The sequence below is a fragment of the Primulina tabacum genome, chromosome 13, assembly GCF_025594145.1.
Source record: "Primulina tabacum isolate GXHZ01 chromosome 13, ASM2559414v2, whole genome shotgun sequence".
Lineage (NCBI taxonomy): Eukaryota > Viridiplantae > Streptophyta > Magnoliopsida > Lamiales > Gesneriaceae > Primulina > Primulina tabacum.
Window position 1 is genome coordinate 31981219 of NC_134562.1, and position 19964 is coordinate 32001182.

General features: G+C 35.1%; 4 protein-coding genes across 7 annotated transcripts; 2 read left to right on the forward strand and 2 right to left on the reverse strand.

Moving 5' to 3' along the window:
* Positions 1–7738, forward strand: LOC142523086 (aspartic proteinase-like protein 1). The gene is made up of 10 exons (XM_075626732.1): positions 1–595; positions 2363–2501; positions 4088–4329; positions 4417–4644; positions 4731–4869; positions 4975–5045; positions 5121–5220; positions 5715–5775; positions 5930–6001; positions 7126–7738. The coding sequence occupies exons 1-10, from the start codon at positions 273–275 to the stop codon at positions 7320–7322; spliced, it is 1572 nt and encodes a 523-aa protein (XP_075482847.1). The 5' UTR covers positions 1–272; the 3' UTR covers positions 7323–7738.
* A 1217-nt stretch (positions 7739–8955) lies between these two features.
* Positions 8956–10051, forward strand: LOC142522801 (heavy metal-associated isoprenylated plant protein 23-like). The gene is made up of 2 exons (XM_075626341.1): positions 8956–9363; positions 9686–10051. Exons 1-2 carry the CDS (start codon positions 9201–9203, stop codon positions 9979–9981), a joined length of 459 nt encoding a protein of 152 aa, XP_075482456.1. The 5' UTR covers positions 8956–9200; the 3' UTR covers positions 9982–10051.
* Positions 10052–11897: 1846 nt separating this feature from the next.
* Positions 11898–14976, reverse strand: LOC142523087 (photosynthetic NDH subunit of lumenal location 4, chloroplastic-like). Of its 2 annotated transcripts, XM_075626735.1 has the most exons (6): positions 14530–14976; positions 14047–14139; positions 13029–13089; positions 12872–12940; positions 12134–12233; positions 11898–12033 (listed from the first exon to the last, which is right to left on the reverse strand). In XM_075626735.1, exons 1-5 carry the CDS (start codon positions 14821–14823, stop codon positions 12154–12156), a joined length of 597 nt encoding a protein of 198 aa, XP_075482850.1. In that variant the 5' UTR covers positions 14824–14976; the 3' UTR covers positions 11898–12033; positions 12134–12153. The 2 variants fall into 2 exon arrangements, with proteins under 2 accessions (XP_075482850.1, XP_075482848.1); XM_075626733.1 differs by lacking the exon at positions 11898–12033 and having other exon boundaries at positions 12088–12233.
* A 1692-nt stretch (positions 14977–16668) lies between these two features.
* On the reverse strand, positions 16669–19104 carry LOC142522911 (riboflavin synthase-like). 3 transcript variants are annotated; one of them, XM_075626493.1, is made up of 3 exons: positions 18838–19104; positions 17533–18290; positions 16669–16686 (listed from the first exon to the last, which is right to left on the reverse strand). In XM_075626493.1, the coding sequence occupies exons 1-2, from the start codon at positions 18928–18930 to the stop codon at positions 17541–17543; spliced, it is 843 nt and encodes a 280-aa protein (XP_075482608.1). In that variant the 5' UTR covers positions 18931–19104; the 3' UTR covers positions 16669–16686; positions 17533–17540. The 3 variants fall into 3 exon arrangements, with proteins under 3 accessions (XP_075482608.1, XP_075482607.1, XP_075482606.1); XM_075626492.1 differs by lacking the exon at positions 16669–16686 and adding an exon at positions 17182–17367; XM_075626491.1 differs by lacking the exon at positions 16669–16686 and having other exon boundaries at positions 17369–18290.
* Positions 19105–19964: the final 860 nt, after the last annotated feature.

Here is a 19964-nt window from a genome sequence, read left to right on the forward strand (position 1 = left end):
CCACGTAAACAAGCAGGGTGAGGGCTAGTCACCTTTTTTGTTCTGTATCTTCTTCCTCACTCCACTCGTCGCCGGAACTCACCCAACTTTCTAATTCTACCGCCCCCATCCCGGCGCTACCCACCTCCTTTCCGAGTTTAAGTTTGCCATCACCTCCTCCGAAGTAGTGGGGCTCTTCCACTGCACTGTCACAAATACTCTCATATGATACGTACATTCGTGATTTCCTCGGTCTTGTAGAGTTTCTGGTCATTTTACGATCTCCTTTAGGAATGGACATTCGGTTTATTTGGTTCGGTTTATCGCTAATTTGGTGTCTTCATTGTGGGTTGTCGGAGCCGATTATATTTCCAGCGAGGTTGGTGCATAGGTTTTCCGATGAAGCAAGGGAAGTTATGATTTCTAGAAATGGAGCTGATGTGGTCAATGGCGGTGGAGCTGGCCGCGCTTGGCCGCGGAAGCTGAGCTCAGAGTATTATCGGCGGTTGTTGAGCAGCGATGTGCAGCGGCAGACGCTTAAGCTTAACCCTCAGTTTCAATATCTTTACCCCACTAAAGGCAGCGCCACGTTGCCCCTCGGAAACGACTTTGGATGGTTCGTGTTTTCTCTGTTTTTACTGCGGATAAGTTGGATGCGTTTCTTTGGGTAATGTTTTATTTGCAACTTGAAACTTAATGTGCCGCAAATTTCTGGTATATTTCCTTTACCACTATCGGGTCTGTTTTGTTCTCAGCATTTGGAAATTAAACTTTTAATCCCACAAACGTGAGACTGTTGCTTTAAACAAACCAGTGGTTAGCACGTTAATATGGGACCTGTGAGATAAGCTGCTATAATTGGTGCGAACCATCAATTCTAATATGAATTTTTAGGGTCTAGGCACCAAAATAACTTATCAATGGCTGGTCGAGGGGTGGAGGACAGATCCTAGTTTACCCAAAGAGACTTGGATCTCCTTTTTGGGATGTTTCCTGAATCAAGATGTGTATAGAGTTATATAGCTAAAGGTGTTAAGGAAGAAATTTGCGGAAAACATTTTTTTCTGTCAACTGAAGCACACGGCAAAGAGAGATATGAGAAGCAGAAAACGTGCCTCATTTCTTTAGCTTTTGGCCAAATGGAGTATTAGGAAGTGCGAATACTCTCTTTCTTCTTTCTCATGTTTTTCTTGAGAATATTTTATTTTCCTATCTCATAGTCTGCCAGGAGAGAGCTAAGGAATTTTCTCCTTCAAAAGTGTGTGTGAGAGAAGAATTTAATAATTATTTGTGGCATTCCAATGTTAGCTGGGTAGTATGGTAGTTTAGATAATATAGGTATCATCTTGACTAATGTTCAAGACTAAGTCCAGTAGTAGATCATATTTTAGCTAATTTAATTGCCTTAAAAGCATCCTGCACGCTTTAGGGAAAAAAACTCTCATGCATATCTCGTAAACTCTCAAATTTAATCTCATTAAATTTAGGTGGTTGTTCGATGCTACCACATAGTTAGTACCCGGAGTGCTAATCCAATAACTGCAAGAGTTTATTTATATTTTTTTACATGGGTCCACATATTGCATTAAAAGAAAAAATGTAATGTGGCCCCTTTTAGCCATTGGATTAAAACATAACCATGCTTATGATAGCATGAACAAATCCTAAATTTAGGTTCCCTGTGAATCGATCAAAGTCGTTTAACTAATTATCATTGGAATCATAATCTTGCAAAACTTACCAAAGCAATTATTCCTGTAATTTATGAAACCCTATAACTTCCCTAAAGTGTGCATTTAAATATGGCTGAATGCTGCTTCTTTGACAAAAAAAAGAAAATCTGATTGTGCATTGGACATATATTAAATCAGCGAGTCTTTCTGTGAGTAGCATCCATTATCCCCTGGGTCCCACTGTCCCACGTGTGCACTTGGGGAATAACTTAGATTGACATAATGAATGGTAAATTTGTTAATGATTTGAATGGTATGAGATTTGGTTGCCTTTAAATTTTTTTTTGTTCGACCTTTGGAGAAAGTTATATGGTGCTATGTACCGTGTCATATGGTCTTTTAAATCAGACAAATATGTGATTTCGGTTTTAAATTCGCTCTGTCTTACACACTGAGATAAAGCATGTAGCAGTAATACACGATTTAATGTTTTTATATGTCCACATTTTCCTAGCCCATCAACGGTGGCAAAAAACCATGCAATAATTATTTTATCCAACCGCACAAAAGCTATGCATAGTATCACACTATCTCTGCATATTTTTTTTTTTGGAATATGATCCAGAGTTAGCAATTAAATAGCACCAATTATTTTGGAATTTTAATTTTTTAACCCCATTTATTTCGTTTCGCCTCATTTTCTTGAACAGGTTACACTACATGTGGATCGACATAGGCACACCAAGTGTTTCTTTTCTTGTGGCGTTGGATGCTGGAAGTGATCTATTTTGGGTTCCCTGTGATTGTGTTGAATGCGCGCCTTTAGCTGCCAGTTACTACAGCAGTCTGGTAGGAAACCTGTTCTTATCTTCTGGTCATTGTTGCTGAGATTTAGATGATATTTTTCCATTAACGAATATCTGCAAACCGTCTTTATGTCACTGTTGTGATGATTTGGAAGATGTGTTTTTCCCATGAATGAACATCTGCATTCCTTGTTTATGGTTCTGTTTTAGCACGTAAAGAAATATACAAGCATTTGCGATTCTGTTTTAGCAAGTAAAGAAATATACAAGCATTTGCCAAATGCTCGAATGTTCAGTTCTGTGGCTCTTGAACATTGTATTTTCCATGTATAATCTGGACAAACATATCATGCTAATGAGGATGGCTTTATAAACTTTCCCAGAGGTTTGGTTCGATTACATGTCCCTTCTTCAAAATCACAATAAAGACCACCTCTTCTGATATTTGTAGATTATGAAAGCTTACATTAAGCCAATTTCTGTTAAATACCCAATCAATAGGATATTATTTGTACCCTGATTATTTATTATTATTTAAAAGATTTAATATAAATATATTCAATTCTCCTAATACTAATAGCATTAAGCATATTGAAATTTAAATACTGTGACCATAAAAAATTGCAAGTGAATAACACTGAAAGAGGCAAAGAAATTGATTTTTCTTTCCAATTATGTTAGTCATTAATTTATTCTCATTTTTTAGATTGAATTTAGTCTTTTTTCCTTTTATTTCTCACTTTATTTACTCGTCGTGATATTGTATTTGGAGGTAGGGTTGGTGAGTGAGTTTTTTTTCCAAATTAGATTTGGCCCAATCAACATTTGGTAGGGAGGAATTCCCCTTTATTTGTTTGAAACAGTTAACAGTCATATGGAACAAGATATATGGCTAAACAGGTGCGATATAATACCATTTATGAAACTGACTGTTTTGCATACTATTGAGGCCCATTTCTTATGATTTTTTTAAAATGGGTTCTTATGATTTGAAATTCTAAAAAGAACTCTCACGTCTCACACAGAAAACCAGTTGGATTTAGTTTTTATGCCCTACGAAATGGTGGTACAATTTTTAGAATTGTCCTTTTATGTTAGACTTCATTAATTTGTATCTCAGAAGAGTACAAGGATAGAATTTGAATTCTTATTTTTTTGTGTTCATCACCTGAATCATTTTGGCAGCTGGGTGCAAATATAAAACTTGGTAATCCTCTTCACTGAGATTTACCTTTTTCCTGTTTATCACCCGAATTATTTTGGCAGCTGGGTGCAAATATTAAAGCTTGTCAGCTGTGTTCACCGAGATTTTCCTTTCTCTTTGGTTTTACATACTGAAGTTCATTCTGATGATGATTCTGTGAACTCTGGAATATTGATTGTTATCGACACCTTTTTCTTGTAGAAAGACTTACCAGATTTTCTATTTGGTGGAACCCGTTTTATTTGGTCCCAAGTTGTCAATGAACCTATAGAAAGTTTACTTTACCTCTTGGAATGGATAAAAGCTTAACACTGCAGGCATTTCTTAAATAGCTCGGTACTGTTGAATTAGTAGCATGTTTATTACTTATTTCCAAATGATTGATTGGCAGGTGCTCCCTGGTTTTTGGGGCATCTATTATGCAGGATAAGGATCTTAATGAGTACAATCCATCTGATTCTAGCACAAGCAAGCCCCTCTCTTGCAGTCATCAGTTATGTGAACTGGGACCAAATTGTCCAAATCTCAAGCAGCAATGTCCTTATACTATCAACTACTATTCGGATGATACCTCAACTTCCGGATTTCTGGTGGAAGATGTATTACATCTCGTGCCAGACCATAACAATGCATCCAGCAAATCTGTAAAAGCAACGGTCATTATAGGGTGCGTTTTCTCTGTGGCTGCTGTTGAGAAATATTCTCATGGAATTGTTCTATGTTCTTGGTGCTTATGTTATTATTTTTATTTCAGATGTGGTAGTAAACAAACTGGTGGTTACCTGAATGGAGTTGCTCCTGATGGTCTTTTGGGTTTGGGACTTGGAGAAATTTCTGTTCCAAGTTTTCTCGCAAAAGCTGGATATGTTTCAGACTCCTTTTCTCTATGTTTTAATGAAGATGATTCTGGGAGGCTATTCTTTGGGGACAGGGGAATTGCTGGCCAACAAACTACACCTTTTCTATCTTTGGATGGAAAAAAGTAAACATTGTAATATAATCATAGTTTCAAGATTTCTTATGTGTTGCCTATACATTGGACTTATGTCTGGTTATTTCATGGTTCAGCTTAACATATGTTGTTGGAGTGGATGCTTGCTGCATTGGGAATTCATGTCTGGAGCATACAGACTTTGAAATGCTTGTTGATAGTGGAACTTCATTCTCATTTTTTCCCATGCAAGTCTATAAAAGAGTTGTTGACGAGGTATATTCTCTTCTGTTACTTATTTTCAAGGTTCTTTACACTATACTACATTTTGTGAACATAGATCAGTTTGATCTGGAATATTGTTATTTGTTGCAATCATAGTTCGACAGGCAAATAAATGCTTCAAGGTCTAGCTTTGAAGGATATCCATGGCAATACTGCTATAAATCCAGGTACGTATTTGCTTGCACAGGAGCCTCTCTATCATCACCTTATTTGCAACTAATTTGAGTATTCATTTTTAACAGTTCTCATGGGGTGCCCAAGATTCCGTCCCTGGTTCTGAAGTTCTCGTCAAACAACAGTTTTGTGGTCAGCAGTCCTGTTTTTGTGATCTATGGTACCCAGGTGGTTGTTGCTTGTAATCTTAATTGTTTTGCATAGCAGAATTCTTTTTGATACATAGTTGTGGTAAACTTGGACAGTCTCAAAATAATTTTTGGATTATATGAGCTTGTCTGGCTTAAAAGTTGGGGAAGCTATAATTTGTATCTGGATTGTTTATCTCATAGTTCAGAGTAACGAAAAAGTTCTTGAACTGCAAATAAGCGAGAGATTTTTGTTAAAGTTTCTTTTATTGATGTCGAACAACACACTAATTTTATGGTTACGAACCTAATTGTACAAGGCAGGACACAACAATGAGATAAACTTGGATAACAAAGGACAATTATGGAAAATGTGGTTACAAATTCTTCACTCAATGTGGTGACTGACAATGCCTACGTATTGGACTGAGCCAATAGTGTGTCTGTTTGCTCTGATGGATGTTTTTGCTTGTGTATACCTCAATGATGATACTTATGATGGATGCAAATCTGACTATTTTCTACGCACTGCAGGGTGCAGTTGGGTTTTGTTTAGCGGTACAGCCCACAGATGGAAATTTGGGAATATTTGGGCGTAAGCACAGACTCGCATTCCAATGACATATTGTAGTCAACAGTGAAATTTCTGCTCTCTTCCAAGAATATGGGAATATATTTGTACACTGATAATTGATCAGTGCTTTGGCTTCATTATCTTTCTCAAGTGATTTTCATCTTGGCTCTTGCAGAGAACTTCATGACCGGATATCAGATTGTATTTGATAGGGAAAAGGACATGTTGGGTTGGTCACGTTCAAAGTGTGAGTATGTTAGTTCTTTATATCCCATTCTGGTTTGAATTTTGTTCCTTATATGCATGACATTATGCAGTTTAATGGGGTCATTGGTGCATTTTACTGATATCCCACTGCTGCTGTAGGTCTTTTTATCTGTGTAGTGCATGAAGCTGTTTGTATGTGCATATCTGACCTTATTTATTGTAATATAGAGTTGAAAGAATGTGAAAGAAATCTTTGCTGTAAGAGTTGATGATCCAGTTGTCAACTTTAATAGATTTGAAAGAATTTGAAAGAAAATAACAGCTCTAAGAGTTGGTGCTCTAGCTGTCAAACTGAGATGATGTACCATGTAAGTGGGACCACCAAGGCAACTTTACATTAAGAACTATCATAACCTATGACATAAACAAACAAGTCGACCACTGAGATTCACCCAAAATCTTAATCAAGCTGTGCTTCATCTCATTTTATGCTAGTGAGATGCATCTTAAGGTTTAAGTTTGAGAGTCCTCTTAAAACATGCATCATTTCTCCTTTATTCTGTGTACTCCTTGACTCGTGAATTATAGAAATATGAATTAGCATTTTTAAAGAAGATATTGAAATTATTTCATGAAAACACATGACAAGCAACTGGTGCCTTACTTGATTAGATATATGTGTTTTCATGAAATAATTTCAATATTCATCAAAATTGTTATAAATTTAGAAGTTTGTATAGAACATTGTTTTTTCGTTTTTTGATGGACAATATGGCATGGACATCCTTTAAGAAGTATCTATGCTGATCTTCCTATACTTCGTAAAGTCTCCGTTATACATTGTTAATTGAAACTATGGAATCAAAGGCGCACGACCTCAATTACGTTTAGATTCTATTTTTTATTTGCTGAAGGAAACTGAAAAGTGAAACAACTGAACTGATGTAGTATAATCACTTTACTATGTCTCCGTGCTTAAGTGCTTCTATTTTGTGCCATGCAAAGATTTAGAAATGGCTTTATGATTCAATGGAGTGTACTCAATTTTGTCTCCGATCAAGATTGTTTTACGACTATCCATAAATCGTTGCATGTTCATATTTCCCCCCTTCAAGTCAACAGCATTGATCTCTCCTGTGAACGATCTATCTAAACGTATTCCAGGTCTGGATCATAAAAATGGTGATGGAGGGCCAGTTGGCAACTCTCCTAATACCTTACCAACAACGGAGCAGCAGAGCGTGCCAAAGGGTCAAGCTGTTGCTCCTGCATTTGCTGGAAGGACACCTAAATCCTCAGCCTCGTGCTCACAAATGGCAAAGTTGTTCATGATGTTACTACTAATGATGCATGTCTCATAAGCATGTTCTCCCTTACTCGAGCCTGGTAAAGCCTTATATATGCTGGTTCTCTCTCCACTACACTCGGCGATTTTACAAAGTGCAGTAAATTGCATTGGATCGTGACACTCCTGATTCCATGTTAATATATGTGGAACTAATGCTCCCACCACATCATCAATGCAGCATAGAAGTAACCATAAATGATAAAACGCTTTTTGTTGGTTTCACATGTAAATTCTGCTCGCTGTATTTGTTTTAGTCCTCCTTTACTATCGATCTACTTTCCTATTTTTTTGGCCTTTTCAATATGGTGATGTTTTATGCACCGCACCCTTATCATTGACCACCTTTTTCTTCCAGGCCTATTTGGTGCTAGGTGTTGGATTGGGATGTATTATCAACATTATTGTTTATAGTTCAAATTTCTTGAATTTTTAATGGCCTTGCATTTGATATTCGCCATTTCTTCAAATGCGTCGTGTTTTGACCTCTCGTTGTTCAGTAAGATCGTCGTTTTTCCTAAATCTATTATTTGGTAGTGTACTAATTTCATTAACATAATCCTCCTCCTGATTTTGTCTTTTCATGAATTGTTTATATCAGAAGTCAGAACTTTGAAATAATTTTGTAACTGAAAAAAAACAAGGTAAAATTTTGGAACATCAGATTGTAGCTAGAAGTAGATGTATTTGTTTGGTACCCATGTAACCTTGATGTGGCACAGTGGAACGTGTTTAATAAAGAAGAAACTGTACAAAAACTCACTTTCAAGAGCTTGTTGGAAAGTTAGTTTACTAAAACAGCTTTTGATGGATACAAGGTTGGTTTGCTGTTGGTATATCGTTACTCGGAAATTGTTGTTTGTTCACTAAGTCGTGTTTTTGTTTTGATCTTGTTGTTTGTTTGCTTGATGGTGTATTTGTTATGATCTACGATGAATGGTATAGCTATCCTCTCATGTTGGGTTTTGATCAATAATGGCAAATAACTAAACTCCCTCTATTATTGGTGATGAAGATAATTAATTACTTATGCAGTGGACATCCATTTTTTTCCTATTAGTTACTGGATATTGATTTTTATTTCTAGATTAAGAAAAAAAAATTATTATTGGGGTATTTAGATCGATTTTGAATTTTTTTAAAAATAATTATTAAAGGTGTTTTGGTTCAAAAGTTACCAGGTGTGACGCTTTAAAATCTGACTTTATTTACTTTTTCTTCAACTTTCTGTCATTTCTCCCACATTAAGTTATAAAAAAACACGCATCTGTCAACATGCATAAGATTCAAAATCCACATTTCCAACTGTGTGTAAAGGACCCTTTTTCTTTTACCACAAGGGATGGGGGGTTGTCATCGGGTTCGAACCATGGTCTATCACCATAAACGAATCGAGTCGATTCATGAAAAATATTTGATTCGTATTCGAACTCAAGTTAAAACAATAGTTCGAGTAGCTCACGTATAGGTTTGAACATTTCGAGCCGAAACCGAACTTAAACTTAATTTAAAATTTTCGAGCTTTGGATCGAGTAAGAACTCGAATAATTCAATCAAATTCGAGCATTAAATTTATACTAATATTCGATTCGATTCGTTTACATCTTTTGTCACTCTATGAGATAGATGGGGAGAGGATTATCTAAAAGAACCCTCCTAAGTTCTAAGAAGCGAGTTGTGTGAAACAAATAACTCAAAATCCATTTAAAGGAAACTTACGAGGATAGCTTTGGAAGCTTGTCTTGTTCTTCGTTTATATACAAGAAAGGAAACCATCCTTCTGAGGGACTTTCTTACAAAATTATTATTACATAACCCTTCTCCCATCTTCAAAAATAAGCTTCTAAGTTTGAAAAACTTGTCGAAGCCATTTTACAAAGGAAAGGAGGAGGAAATGGGTGTTGCAGAGGCTCTAGAGTACATCTGTGAGCTGATGAGCAATGGAAGCAAACACAAGAAAAGTAAGAAGAAACAGTTCCAAACATTTGATCTCAAAATCAGAATGGACTGTGATGGCTGTGAGCTTAAAGTCCACAAAGCTTTGGTTTCCTTAAGTGGTAATGCACTTTTTCCATATCATATATATTCCCTCCGCCATCAAAAGGACCTTCAAATTTCACGTTTCTTTTAATTACTATTCATCATCTCAATGTTCAGATTGTGGACACCTCAACTGAAAACAGTTTTTACATACATAATCTGTCAGAAATTTATGTTGCCTTGATATGTTTTATACATCGTCACATATCCTCGTCCGCAGTTTTAAGCGGCTAGGATAGTATTCAGATAATTTTGTTCCAACTGACAATTGTAGCTTGAATTACTCTCTATAAACCCATCTCGAGTCCCGTTTACACTTAATTACGTTTGCGCATGTAGGAGTGAAATCGGTGGAGATTGACAGGAAACAACAAAAGGTGACAGTAACAGGATATGTAGAGCAAAACAAAGTGTTGAAGAAGGCAAAATCAACAGGAAAGAAGGCTGAAATATGGCCATATGTGCCTTATAATCTGGTGGCTCAGCCCTATTCTCTCCAGGCTTATGACAAGAAGGCACCCCCTGGATTTGTCAGGAAACAAGACTCCATCACAAGTACTGCCACCGCGGCACTTGAGGATCCTTACATTGCTATTTTTAGCGACGACAATCCAAATGCCTGCTCTATCATGTAATCAGGATTTTGAAACTATGTATAGGTTGCCGTTGTTCTTATGATTCAATGGTTATCAAGTGTTTCATGCACAGTATGTAGAATAATTCAGTTAACCATTATACGATTTCTAGTTGAGATTTTAGAAAGGGATATCTCAGTTTAAAACTTCGAGCCACATAAACTAAATTGATGGAGCCAACTAACAAATTATAATTGTAAAGTTAATAGTTATGCCAATGTATTGAAGTTGAATCCTCAGTGATCGAAAAAGCTAAAAAAGCAAATGCAAGTAAAGCATACTCCTTTTGCTGAACATCAAAATAAAGTATATAACGTAAAACAACTTAAAGAACAACGTGTAGACTCCCACAAGGGAGTTCAAAAGTCTGCAAATCATAAACCTCGTAGGAAAGCTGAATTCACGGATTTCGATTATAGTTTTATTATTAACAATAATGAAACAATTCATGAAATCTTAAATTCAAACTTTACTTATTTACACATTAATTATAATAAAATAGAATGAATTTCGAATGTCTCTATTATTAGGTGAACTTGAACATCCTAATTAACATAAAACATTATATAAACATACAAGAGTTGATTTGAAGTTTATGGTCTTACTTGTCTGAAACTGCAAAATAAATTTATATATATTTGAAATTCATCGATCCAAGTATAACCATCTCCAAAATATAATTGATGACACATGGATTTAGAATCCTCCTGGTGCCCCGATCAAACAGGGATGATACTTGCAAGAGGCCATCTTAATAGTGAGATATTATACTATCATAACTTCCAAATTTTCTCACTAACATTTACTAATCTTTATCCTTGTTTGATGGATTTATAATATTAAATAGTAGTAGTTGGCGATTATAATATAACGTTTATTAGAATATATTTAACTCTTTAACTTTAATTTTATACAATTTTAATTATTCAAAATTGTTGGTAAAGATAATACAATAATAGATTAAAAGAATAATTGAAATATAAAACTGTAACGAATGTTTCCTAATTATTAAAAGAGTAGGTATCTTATGAGACGGTCTCACGAATCTTTATCTGTGAGACGGGTCAACCCTATCAATATTCAGAATAAAATTAATACTCTTAGCATAAAAAATAATATTTTTTCATGGATGACCCAAATAAGAGATCCGTCTCATAAAATACAACTCGTGAGATCGTCTCATACAAGTTTTTGCCTTATTCAAAATCGTTGGTAAAGATAATAAAGTAATAAATTAAAAGCAACGTATACCATTATTAATATAATTAATTATTAATTTTTTATTACTTATATTTAATTTTGGAGTTGCTCAAAATTTATAATTTGAGTCCATCTTTAAAATTTCTCACGTTAGTTCAAATATATGATTACAAATTATCAGGGAGACTAAAATATAAGCATAACTAAACTTTAGTTTTAGTTGCTATAGCTAATGATAGTTTAGCAAGTAATTAAAACCCAATCAGTATTATATATTTAATTAGTAATTTTAGAAAAAAATATCTTTTATTAGTTTAAATTGTTTACTGTGAGTATTATGCCCATAAAATAGAAGATGAAGTAAATTGACATTATTTACTGATGAGTAGGTTTCTTGTTAGACGGTCTCACGAATCTTTATCTGTGAGATAGGTCAATCCTACCGATATTCACGATAAAAAGTAATATTCTTGGCATAAAAAGTAATATTTTTTCATGGATGACCCAAATAAGAGATCCGTCTCACAAAATACGACCCGTGAGACTGTCTCACATAAGTTTTTGCCTAAAAATCGATGAATGAAAATTCATGTCTTCTGGAACATAGATGAATTTGTCAAATACATGTGAATGGATAATGTGATTTGAAATTTTTTTTAACATGTTGAGTTTTATTTTCTTGTGTCAAACTTGAAAGTAAAAATCTGACAGCTTAGTAAAAAGAAAAAAATATACATTTCACTTAAATGTATTTTTTTTTTGCTACAAAATGACTTCCAGAAAAATGGATTATAATTGTTTGATTTTTACTAGGTAGTTTGGCCATCTTAGAGATGAGTATAAAAATTGATGTACATAACATCACTATAAGATATTAGGGAACCAAAATTTTTTCTGTGATCCATCGGTATGGAACTCACTCCATTGTATGCTTAGGTTCCTTTACAGTGTTTACATTAAATTTTCAGCTCTTCATTTCCGGTTTCCCTTGTAAATTTCGACAAAATTGACGTTGTATACAAGTGTAGCATTTCCAGGTATGTTGCAGTCCCCTGCATCATGAACAAAAGACCTCAAGAAATTATAGATAACAGCAACGAAAAACAAGCGGACCCGTGCCTTTTTATGTTTGAGTTACCATGCATGAAAGAGCATATGTAAACATCAAAGTGTGCAATCCCAAGTCAAGTGTTATTTTAGCAAGATGCTCATGTCCAATTAATATGTCCAGGACCATTGAAACTGATAGTAGGATTCTGATATCGATCTAATGAAAACATGTTTCCCTAAAAGGCACCACCGTTTTGAATCATGGGATGAGATTATAAGGATCTATGCTATGGGGATAAATAAACTGAAAATATAGATAATATAATTATTATGAACTCCACATTATTGTAAAAATTTGAGTCGAACGAGGGATGAGACAAAGACGCTAAGTCTTATCCTTCTCACTAAATGGTGCCGAGAGGATTTTGAAATATTCACATGCCAACGTTATTTCAGAGAAGTCCTTCAATCATGTCTTTAAGGTGATTTGAAAAGGAAACAGTTATAACTTGTGGTCAAGGAGAGCTAATTACTATTCATCCTAACATTTGGAACAAGTAGTTATCCTAATGTCCAACTTCAAATGCATTTCAGTAACACAAATAATGCTTCCAGCAGACAAACAACTATTTATTCGCACCTGAAAAGCAGCCCGCTGGTTCAGGTCCATATGCTAAATGAGGAGGGATGTAAAGTTTCCGTTTTCCACCTGAGTGAAAAATTCCAAAAAGGAAAATCCAATAGAACACCCTGTTGAAGAAGTTGGTAGAAAGGCTTATAATCTATCAGCATCTTACCAACATGCATTGGCGGCACGCCTCCACCTCCCAAGATGCCCTGATCCAATCCTTTAATGACCTGGACGGAGAAAACAATGACACACTGATGAAGACATGCATCAGATCAATATGCAGTAGTACTTTGCATTAAGCAGGCATATTACAATCTCAATTGGAGCTAGTCAATCATGGTCTCAATCATTATTTTTTCTCTCTTTGAGCTGCAACTTTACCATTATGAATCTGATAAAAACTGACAAATCTCTGTTGAGGATCAACATCCATTTTGAGAAAGATAATAGCTCTGCACATTTCCAAGGATACAAGAACTATTGGTGGTTATCACATCCTTAAGCATCCAACATAGCTCATTTTGTGAATGACACATCTTAATCTTAATCAGCAAATAATATATTTTTTTCAATTCAAACTTTGAGATATCAATTAAAATAACTAGCTCATCGTATCATCCAATATTTCACCCCTATACGCAAACTTGAATCACCTCTAAAGTTCTGAAAAACTTGGTCACAAGAGTTAACCTAGCCTCTAATTACTTTCTACTGTGCGGACTCATACCGTCCTCTATCCTGATTTGAAATTGGATTTGACATAGTGAAATTATTTCATGAAGGGGGTATCATATCAGTAATGATGAGCACATTTAATCGATCAGAAAAAGTTAGACCCAAGCTCAGTTCAACACTTGTTACGCACCAAAACAACTGTCGAGACTTGGAAACATGACATAGTCCGTAAGCTTGTCGATATAACTCGACCTAAAATATAACTTCTATATTGTTTTGAAGTTTCATGACCTCCAACTTGTGCTCTAGATCATCTTCCTCTCTTGTACTCGTGAATAACTCAAAGAATTTAAAATGTATGAAGATAAACAGTGGATCAAATCTCTTGAACTAACATTTCTACATCTGATCTGCTCTTCTCACCTACTCCATATTGTTTTTCGCATAACGATTCATACAAGTCGGTACATCAATTGCAAATAAAACAATAGTGAGAAAGCAAAAATCACCTTGCCCATGCCAAGACGCATAGTAAGGGGTCTGCCACGTTTATAAGTACTGTCAAATACTATATCATCTGCAAATCTTGCAGTGTAGTGGATCTGCATAAGCCAAAATATATATATATATATATATATATATATATATAAACAAGTTAGCAACTTAATGGCAAAATTTTCAAATAACATTCTAACCAGGTAAGGTACATATAACATAATAAGCATTTTTCCATTCATCTGTCCACCACATCCAGTTTTGCCTTACTTGTTAATCCAGTTCCAGTCTCTGACTGGTTTTTTTTTTTTATCTGGGGAAGATATGTTGAAACCAACGACACTCGAAAGAGGCATGTAAAAATTAGTCATCAAACAATCACCATTAACTAAAATGCTCTGCTTTGTTCATTATAATACAATCATGGAACTCATTAGGACTTTCCTCTGTGTCAGTATGTAACAATCCAGAGAATGACATGATGAAAACTAACTCACATTAATAAGCTCCGCAAAAGGAACCTCCTCTCCGGACCCAACAGCCACATCGCAGTAACCGAGCCCGGAACGCACGAAATTGAGCTCACAAGAAGGCTCAGAAACAGTGGCGAAGTACTGAATCCTGGTGGCATCAGCCTCCAAAGGGGTGGTAGCAGCCAACAGCCCGGCGGCGAATCCCATTACTTGCTTCTTCAAGTTAGTTACGGTAGAGGCTGAAGCGGTGGGTTTTAAAGCTCGGAAGGGCCGAAGTTTTGGAGCCAAGATTGTTAACTGGGAGGCGGCTACCGCCATGCCTACACTACTGTGGAGCAGGAACTGGAAATCGGGAGAATTTTCCTTGTTATCTGGAACTTGTGGGCTGTATGGAATTCAATGGATAATGTATCTTTTCCGAAAGCTTTACGTTCTTGCATACGATCGTTTCTTACGGCGACTCAAATAAGTAGAGCGATAAGGGGAATATCGCACATGTTAATTGTGTTCACCAAGCTTAAATATTAACATAAATTCCTAGTGAAATATCTTGTGAGACAACTAACTCTATGTAATAATTTCACTGCGTCGAAAAAATATTATTTTTTATATTAAAAAAATAATATTTTTATTACATGTATAAATCAAATTGATTTGTATTATATTCACAAAAATTTTATGAGATCGTCTCACTGATCAATTTTGTAAAACATATTTTATGACCTGAATTATGAAAATATATTATTTTTAATATTAAAAACATTTTTTTCACTGTAAATATAAATAAAGTGGACTCGTCTCAACGAAGAATTACAACTGATTAAATATTTTACAATTGTTAAAAACTCACCACTAAGATAGAAATACATAGAAACTTAGATTCTAATTTATATTATTAATTGCATTATTGATGATGTCTATTACACACCATCACGACTTCTCAATTTATTGAGGTTGAGAATAAGATTACTAACCTAGTTTTTATCCAATCCTATCATACATTTATTTGAAATTATTCAAAAAAGAAACAAAGAAGACAATATTACACTTAATATATTTACTTTATCCATTTAATTTAATTATTAAAAATATAATTTTTAATCAATCAAACCAAACAATTTTTATTTATTCACCATCTACTCAATAAAACCAAATAATTCTTATTTATTCATTATCTACTACGATAATTCCAATTTTTTTCTCACATTCGCCTGCTAATCTTTATTTGGTGGATTTATAATTTTAATTAAATAGTAATAGTGGGCCATTGTAATGATTAACGTTTATTAGAACTTTAAAATTTTATACAATTTCGAGCATTCAATTTTTTTGGTAAAGTAAATTATTAATTCAAATAATTATAAATTATAAATATATTAAGTATCAAGGAAAAATAATTATATATCATGAAATTGAAGTATAAATTTAATAATAATTAAGACTTTAACATATACTAATAAATTATCACTACAATTGAGAATTTGCAAACTTGTCCAAAAGGTCGAGGATTCGTTGACTGCAAATTCTCATAAAATCGAGGAGATACCAACAAGAAAGAGGTAAAATGGAAACCACAAACGATGCGCTAATGTTTAAAAAAATGACTATGAACTTTTCTTTTTTATAAATTTACAAAATTTCATTTAAAAATCCATAATTGTTTTTTTAACTATGCAAACATTACAATAAGTTCTTAAAAGAACCGTCACCGTTGGTAATAAATCAGTGCTTCGTCTTCATTGCAAGAACTCATACTTTGAAACACCCTTTGTTTAAAATAAAACCTAAATTACATATTGCTACCTATCAAGATTCAGGCCACAGTTCATTTAAGAAAATTCGATGATGCTACCCACTAACCATTCGATTTTCTATGAAACTTCAAAAAAGTTTGGGTAGAGTCGGATTCAAGCGTTGGCTGAGTAAGCGTCCTGTAGTAAGAGGAGTAGTTATGAATCCTGTAGACCATCCCCATGGAAGTGGGGATCCACATCTTATGTATGGACTTGATCATCATTATTGAAAGCCAGCAAGGCGCGTAGTTAGCACAAGTCGCAACCAGACTCAGCCTACATAGCCCAATATAAGCCAAGGCTGACCCCCTTTGATGAACATCGCAACTGAAGCCCTCACTTTGGTGCTCTTTAAAGGCTCAAAACTCTTTTTAAACACTTCTTAAATCTAGGGACAGTGAATTCAAGCATAATTACAAGATGAGAGTCATTATTTTCACCTAATATACTAATATGGTTGTTCAATAGTTTGTTCCAAATATGGTTGGCTATATACCAACGTTTTTTTTCATAATTTAAATTCTACCACACTACCCCTTCAAGGGCCTCACTTTAAATGTCTGATTTATTTCTTTTATAAAATGGAATAACATCAAAGGCTTCCTAACAAACATTTACAAACATGATTTTAACACATCAGCTTTCCAAAATTCTAAAACTCTCCTTCACTGATGTGATCATACCAAAATTTGAGGCATAGATTAGTAGCTGTTACGCTAGCAAACTTTGGCAAGTGTGCATAAAAATGGTTAAAACTCCTTGTTCTACAGAATGTCCAAGAGGGAAGGGGATTGCAGTTGTAACATTTTATCCCTGTTAGTGCGCTCGAGAAAAGCAGTATAGTTTCAGTGTTTTCATCTGCTCTTAAGCTAAGCACGAAATATGCATAGATAGCATACACTATTAATCAATAATCACAATGTATTTCAACAACTCAGTTGTAAGTTGTAACCTTCAGTTTCAACCAGAAGAGTCCCATTCCACTACAATTTCCACGATTTTCCCAGCACTTTCATCTAGATGACTTTTTGAAACTTCAATCTCAAGTGAACACCATATGTTCTCGAATCTAAATCAAAGTTCAATAATATACATCCAATATTTTCAATGTGTCGTACCCCCACAAACATGCCAAAAAGATTAATGATAAGTGACAAACAAATATTATCAAAACCCACGGATATCACATCATCTCATCAACAAATGAAACATGGATAGCCGAAAATGCGTTTACCTTGTAACTTATGAAGATTTAATAGAATCAACAAACCCGCTACTGAGTAGCCTCTCAACATATTTCCCCAATATATCCACCTCCAAATTCACCTTCTGACCAACTTCCTTCAAAGGGATCACAACTTTCTGTTGAGTGTATGCCACAAGCATGAAATTGAAGCAACCTTCATTATCGAACACATCAACCACAGTCAAGCTAGTCCCATCTACAGCAATGAATCCCTTAGGCACAATGTACTTCAACAACTCATTTGTAACCTTCACTTTCACCCACAAAGAGTCCCCTTCCGCCACCTTTTCCACGATTTCCCCGGTACCATCTACGTGTCCCTGCACAAAATGACCCCCCATTCTGCTACTAGGACTCAGAGCCCTCTCAAGATTTACCAAAGACCCACTTTCCAATTCACCCAAAGAAGTCTTTCTTAACGTTTCCGGGGACAATCCGACCGAGAATTCAGATGACACGGTGTCGAATTCTGTAACAGTCAAGCAAGTGCCATTGACTGAGATGCTGTCTCCCAAGTGGACATCCTCAAGAATGGTTTTTGCCAGGATCTTCATCGTAAAGCTGTTGTTGTTGTCAAAACCCAGTTGCTCAACTTTTCCAATTTCTTCAACTATTCCTGTGAAAAGGGATTGAATCTGGTTGGAGCGAAAATTGGGCTGCTGGGGTTTTAAGGGTTTCATAAATATGGATGAAAGTGGGGGAGGGGAAAGCCTCAGAGAAGAATGAAAGGAGAGCTTGCGTTGGAGCTGCAGAGGAAAAAAGATTAGTCATAAGCATACACGGAAATTTATATTTTTTTGATAAAAACAGTTACATAATACTTAATAATTTGTCAATATCATCACAATTTGTTTTCTACCGACGAGTCACACAATAAATTAGATAAAGTTTTACGTTTACTACTCCTATTTAAGAAATAACACTTCTGTGAGCAGCGACCAGAGTCTCCATGAATCACAATTCTCCACCCCCATCAAATCTGGGCGTCCGCCCAGCGTTGCTGAATTCTAGTTAATTCTCATTTTTTGGAAACGATCCTAAGGATTAATAGAAGTTATGAAGCCCATTTAAATCCAAATCTCAGTATAGCTCGAAACTACTTGGCAATTAACAAGACATTAATTAAGATCGACGAAACCCATTAGATAATACTTAAAAAAAACACTTCGAAAACCAATTTATTCCTCCAATGTAAATGAACTGCGGGTTACCGGACAGAACCCATGTTTTCTTTCGAAATAAATATGTGCATCCTGAAAATTCGTGCGAAAATACAACTAAAAATCCAGCTACCTCACGAGGAAGGTGAATTTTGCAGGAAGAAGTGGAGATGGCGGTTGCAGAAGCAGCAACGACAGAGGCTGCGTAAATGCCTGATTTCATCATAACTTCGTTTGCTTCCCTGCTGAAATTGATCGCTAAAAGCGAAAATCAAAAGTGAAAAATAAAAATGAGGAATATTTTGTTTGGGCGAAGATTTATGACGGGGGCAGAATTTAGGGAAGTTTGGTGAGAGTGAGCTGAAAATGAATCAGCAAGTGTGTGTGGGTCAATTATACAAATAATGAACGAATTACCGGTCCATTGCCTTATCTCGGACATTTCAAAAACTGAGAGAACATGTCGAGTCAATTTTTGAAAAAGTCTATGATCTGATTTCCTCAAAAAAATTTATCTTATTTTTATGTTCAAATATTATTATTTTTTTATTGTAAATAAAAAATATAAATTTGTGACGTCTATTCCTCGAGATTTACTTAGTATACATAAATTGTTTAGTATACATAAATAGATAACAGTTTCGGATTCTCAAATCATTTTTTCCTTATAATTATCATTCGACTCGGTAACCATTTCAACTGCTTTGTATTCGAACATAAAACTCATAAGAAACGATATTAAAAATCAATTTTGTGAGATATATATCCGATCTGACATAACTTGTGAAAATATTACTTTTTATGTTAAAAATTTTAATTTTCATGATATTTATGAATCGGGTCAACTCGTCTCACGGTTGTATATCCGTGACACAATCTCTACTCGAAACTCGCGTTCTTTTATATGGGGAGGAGGGACGAATCCCAAAAGAGCTCAATATGATTTTCTATATTCAAATGGAAAAATACAGAAACAGGCCAAAATCATTCATACGAAAGGCTCAGGCTTGAGAATCGGGGACACTGAGGGACTTCAGAAGCAATGCCTAGCTAATACTCCCGCACAGATAATGCAAGGCCTAGCAAATACGCAATCAAGGGAATACGATGCCCAGCAAACATACCCCTTCACAATCATATCATAAATCTAGGTTGATCCATATACTCGCAAAATCCGTCTATCGTGATCACGAATACAATGCAACGAAACTGATGCAAGAGCACCATGAAGATTGATGATTTATTCATGTTGGATCTAGG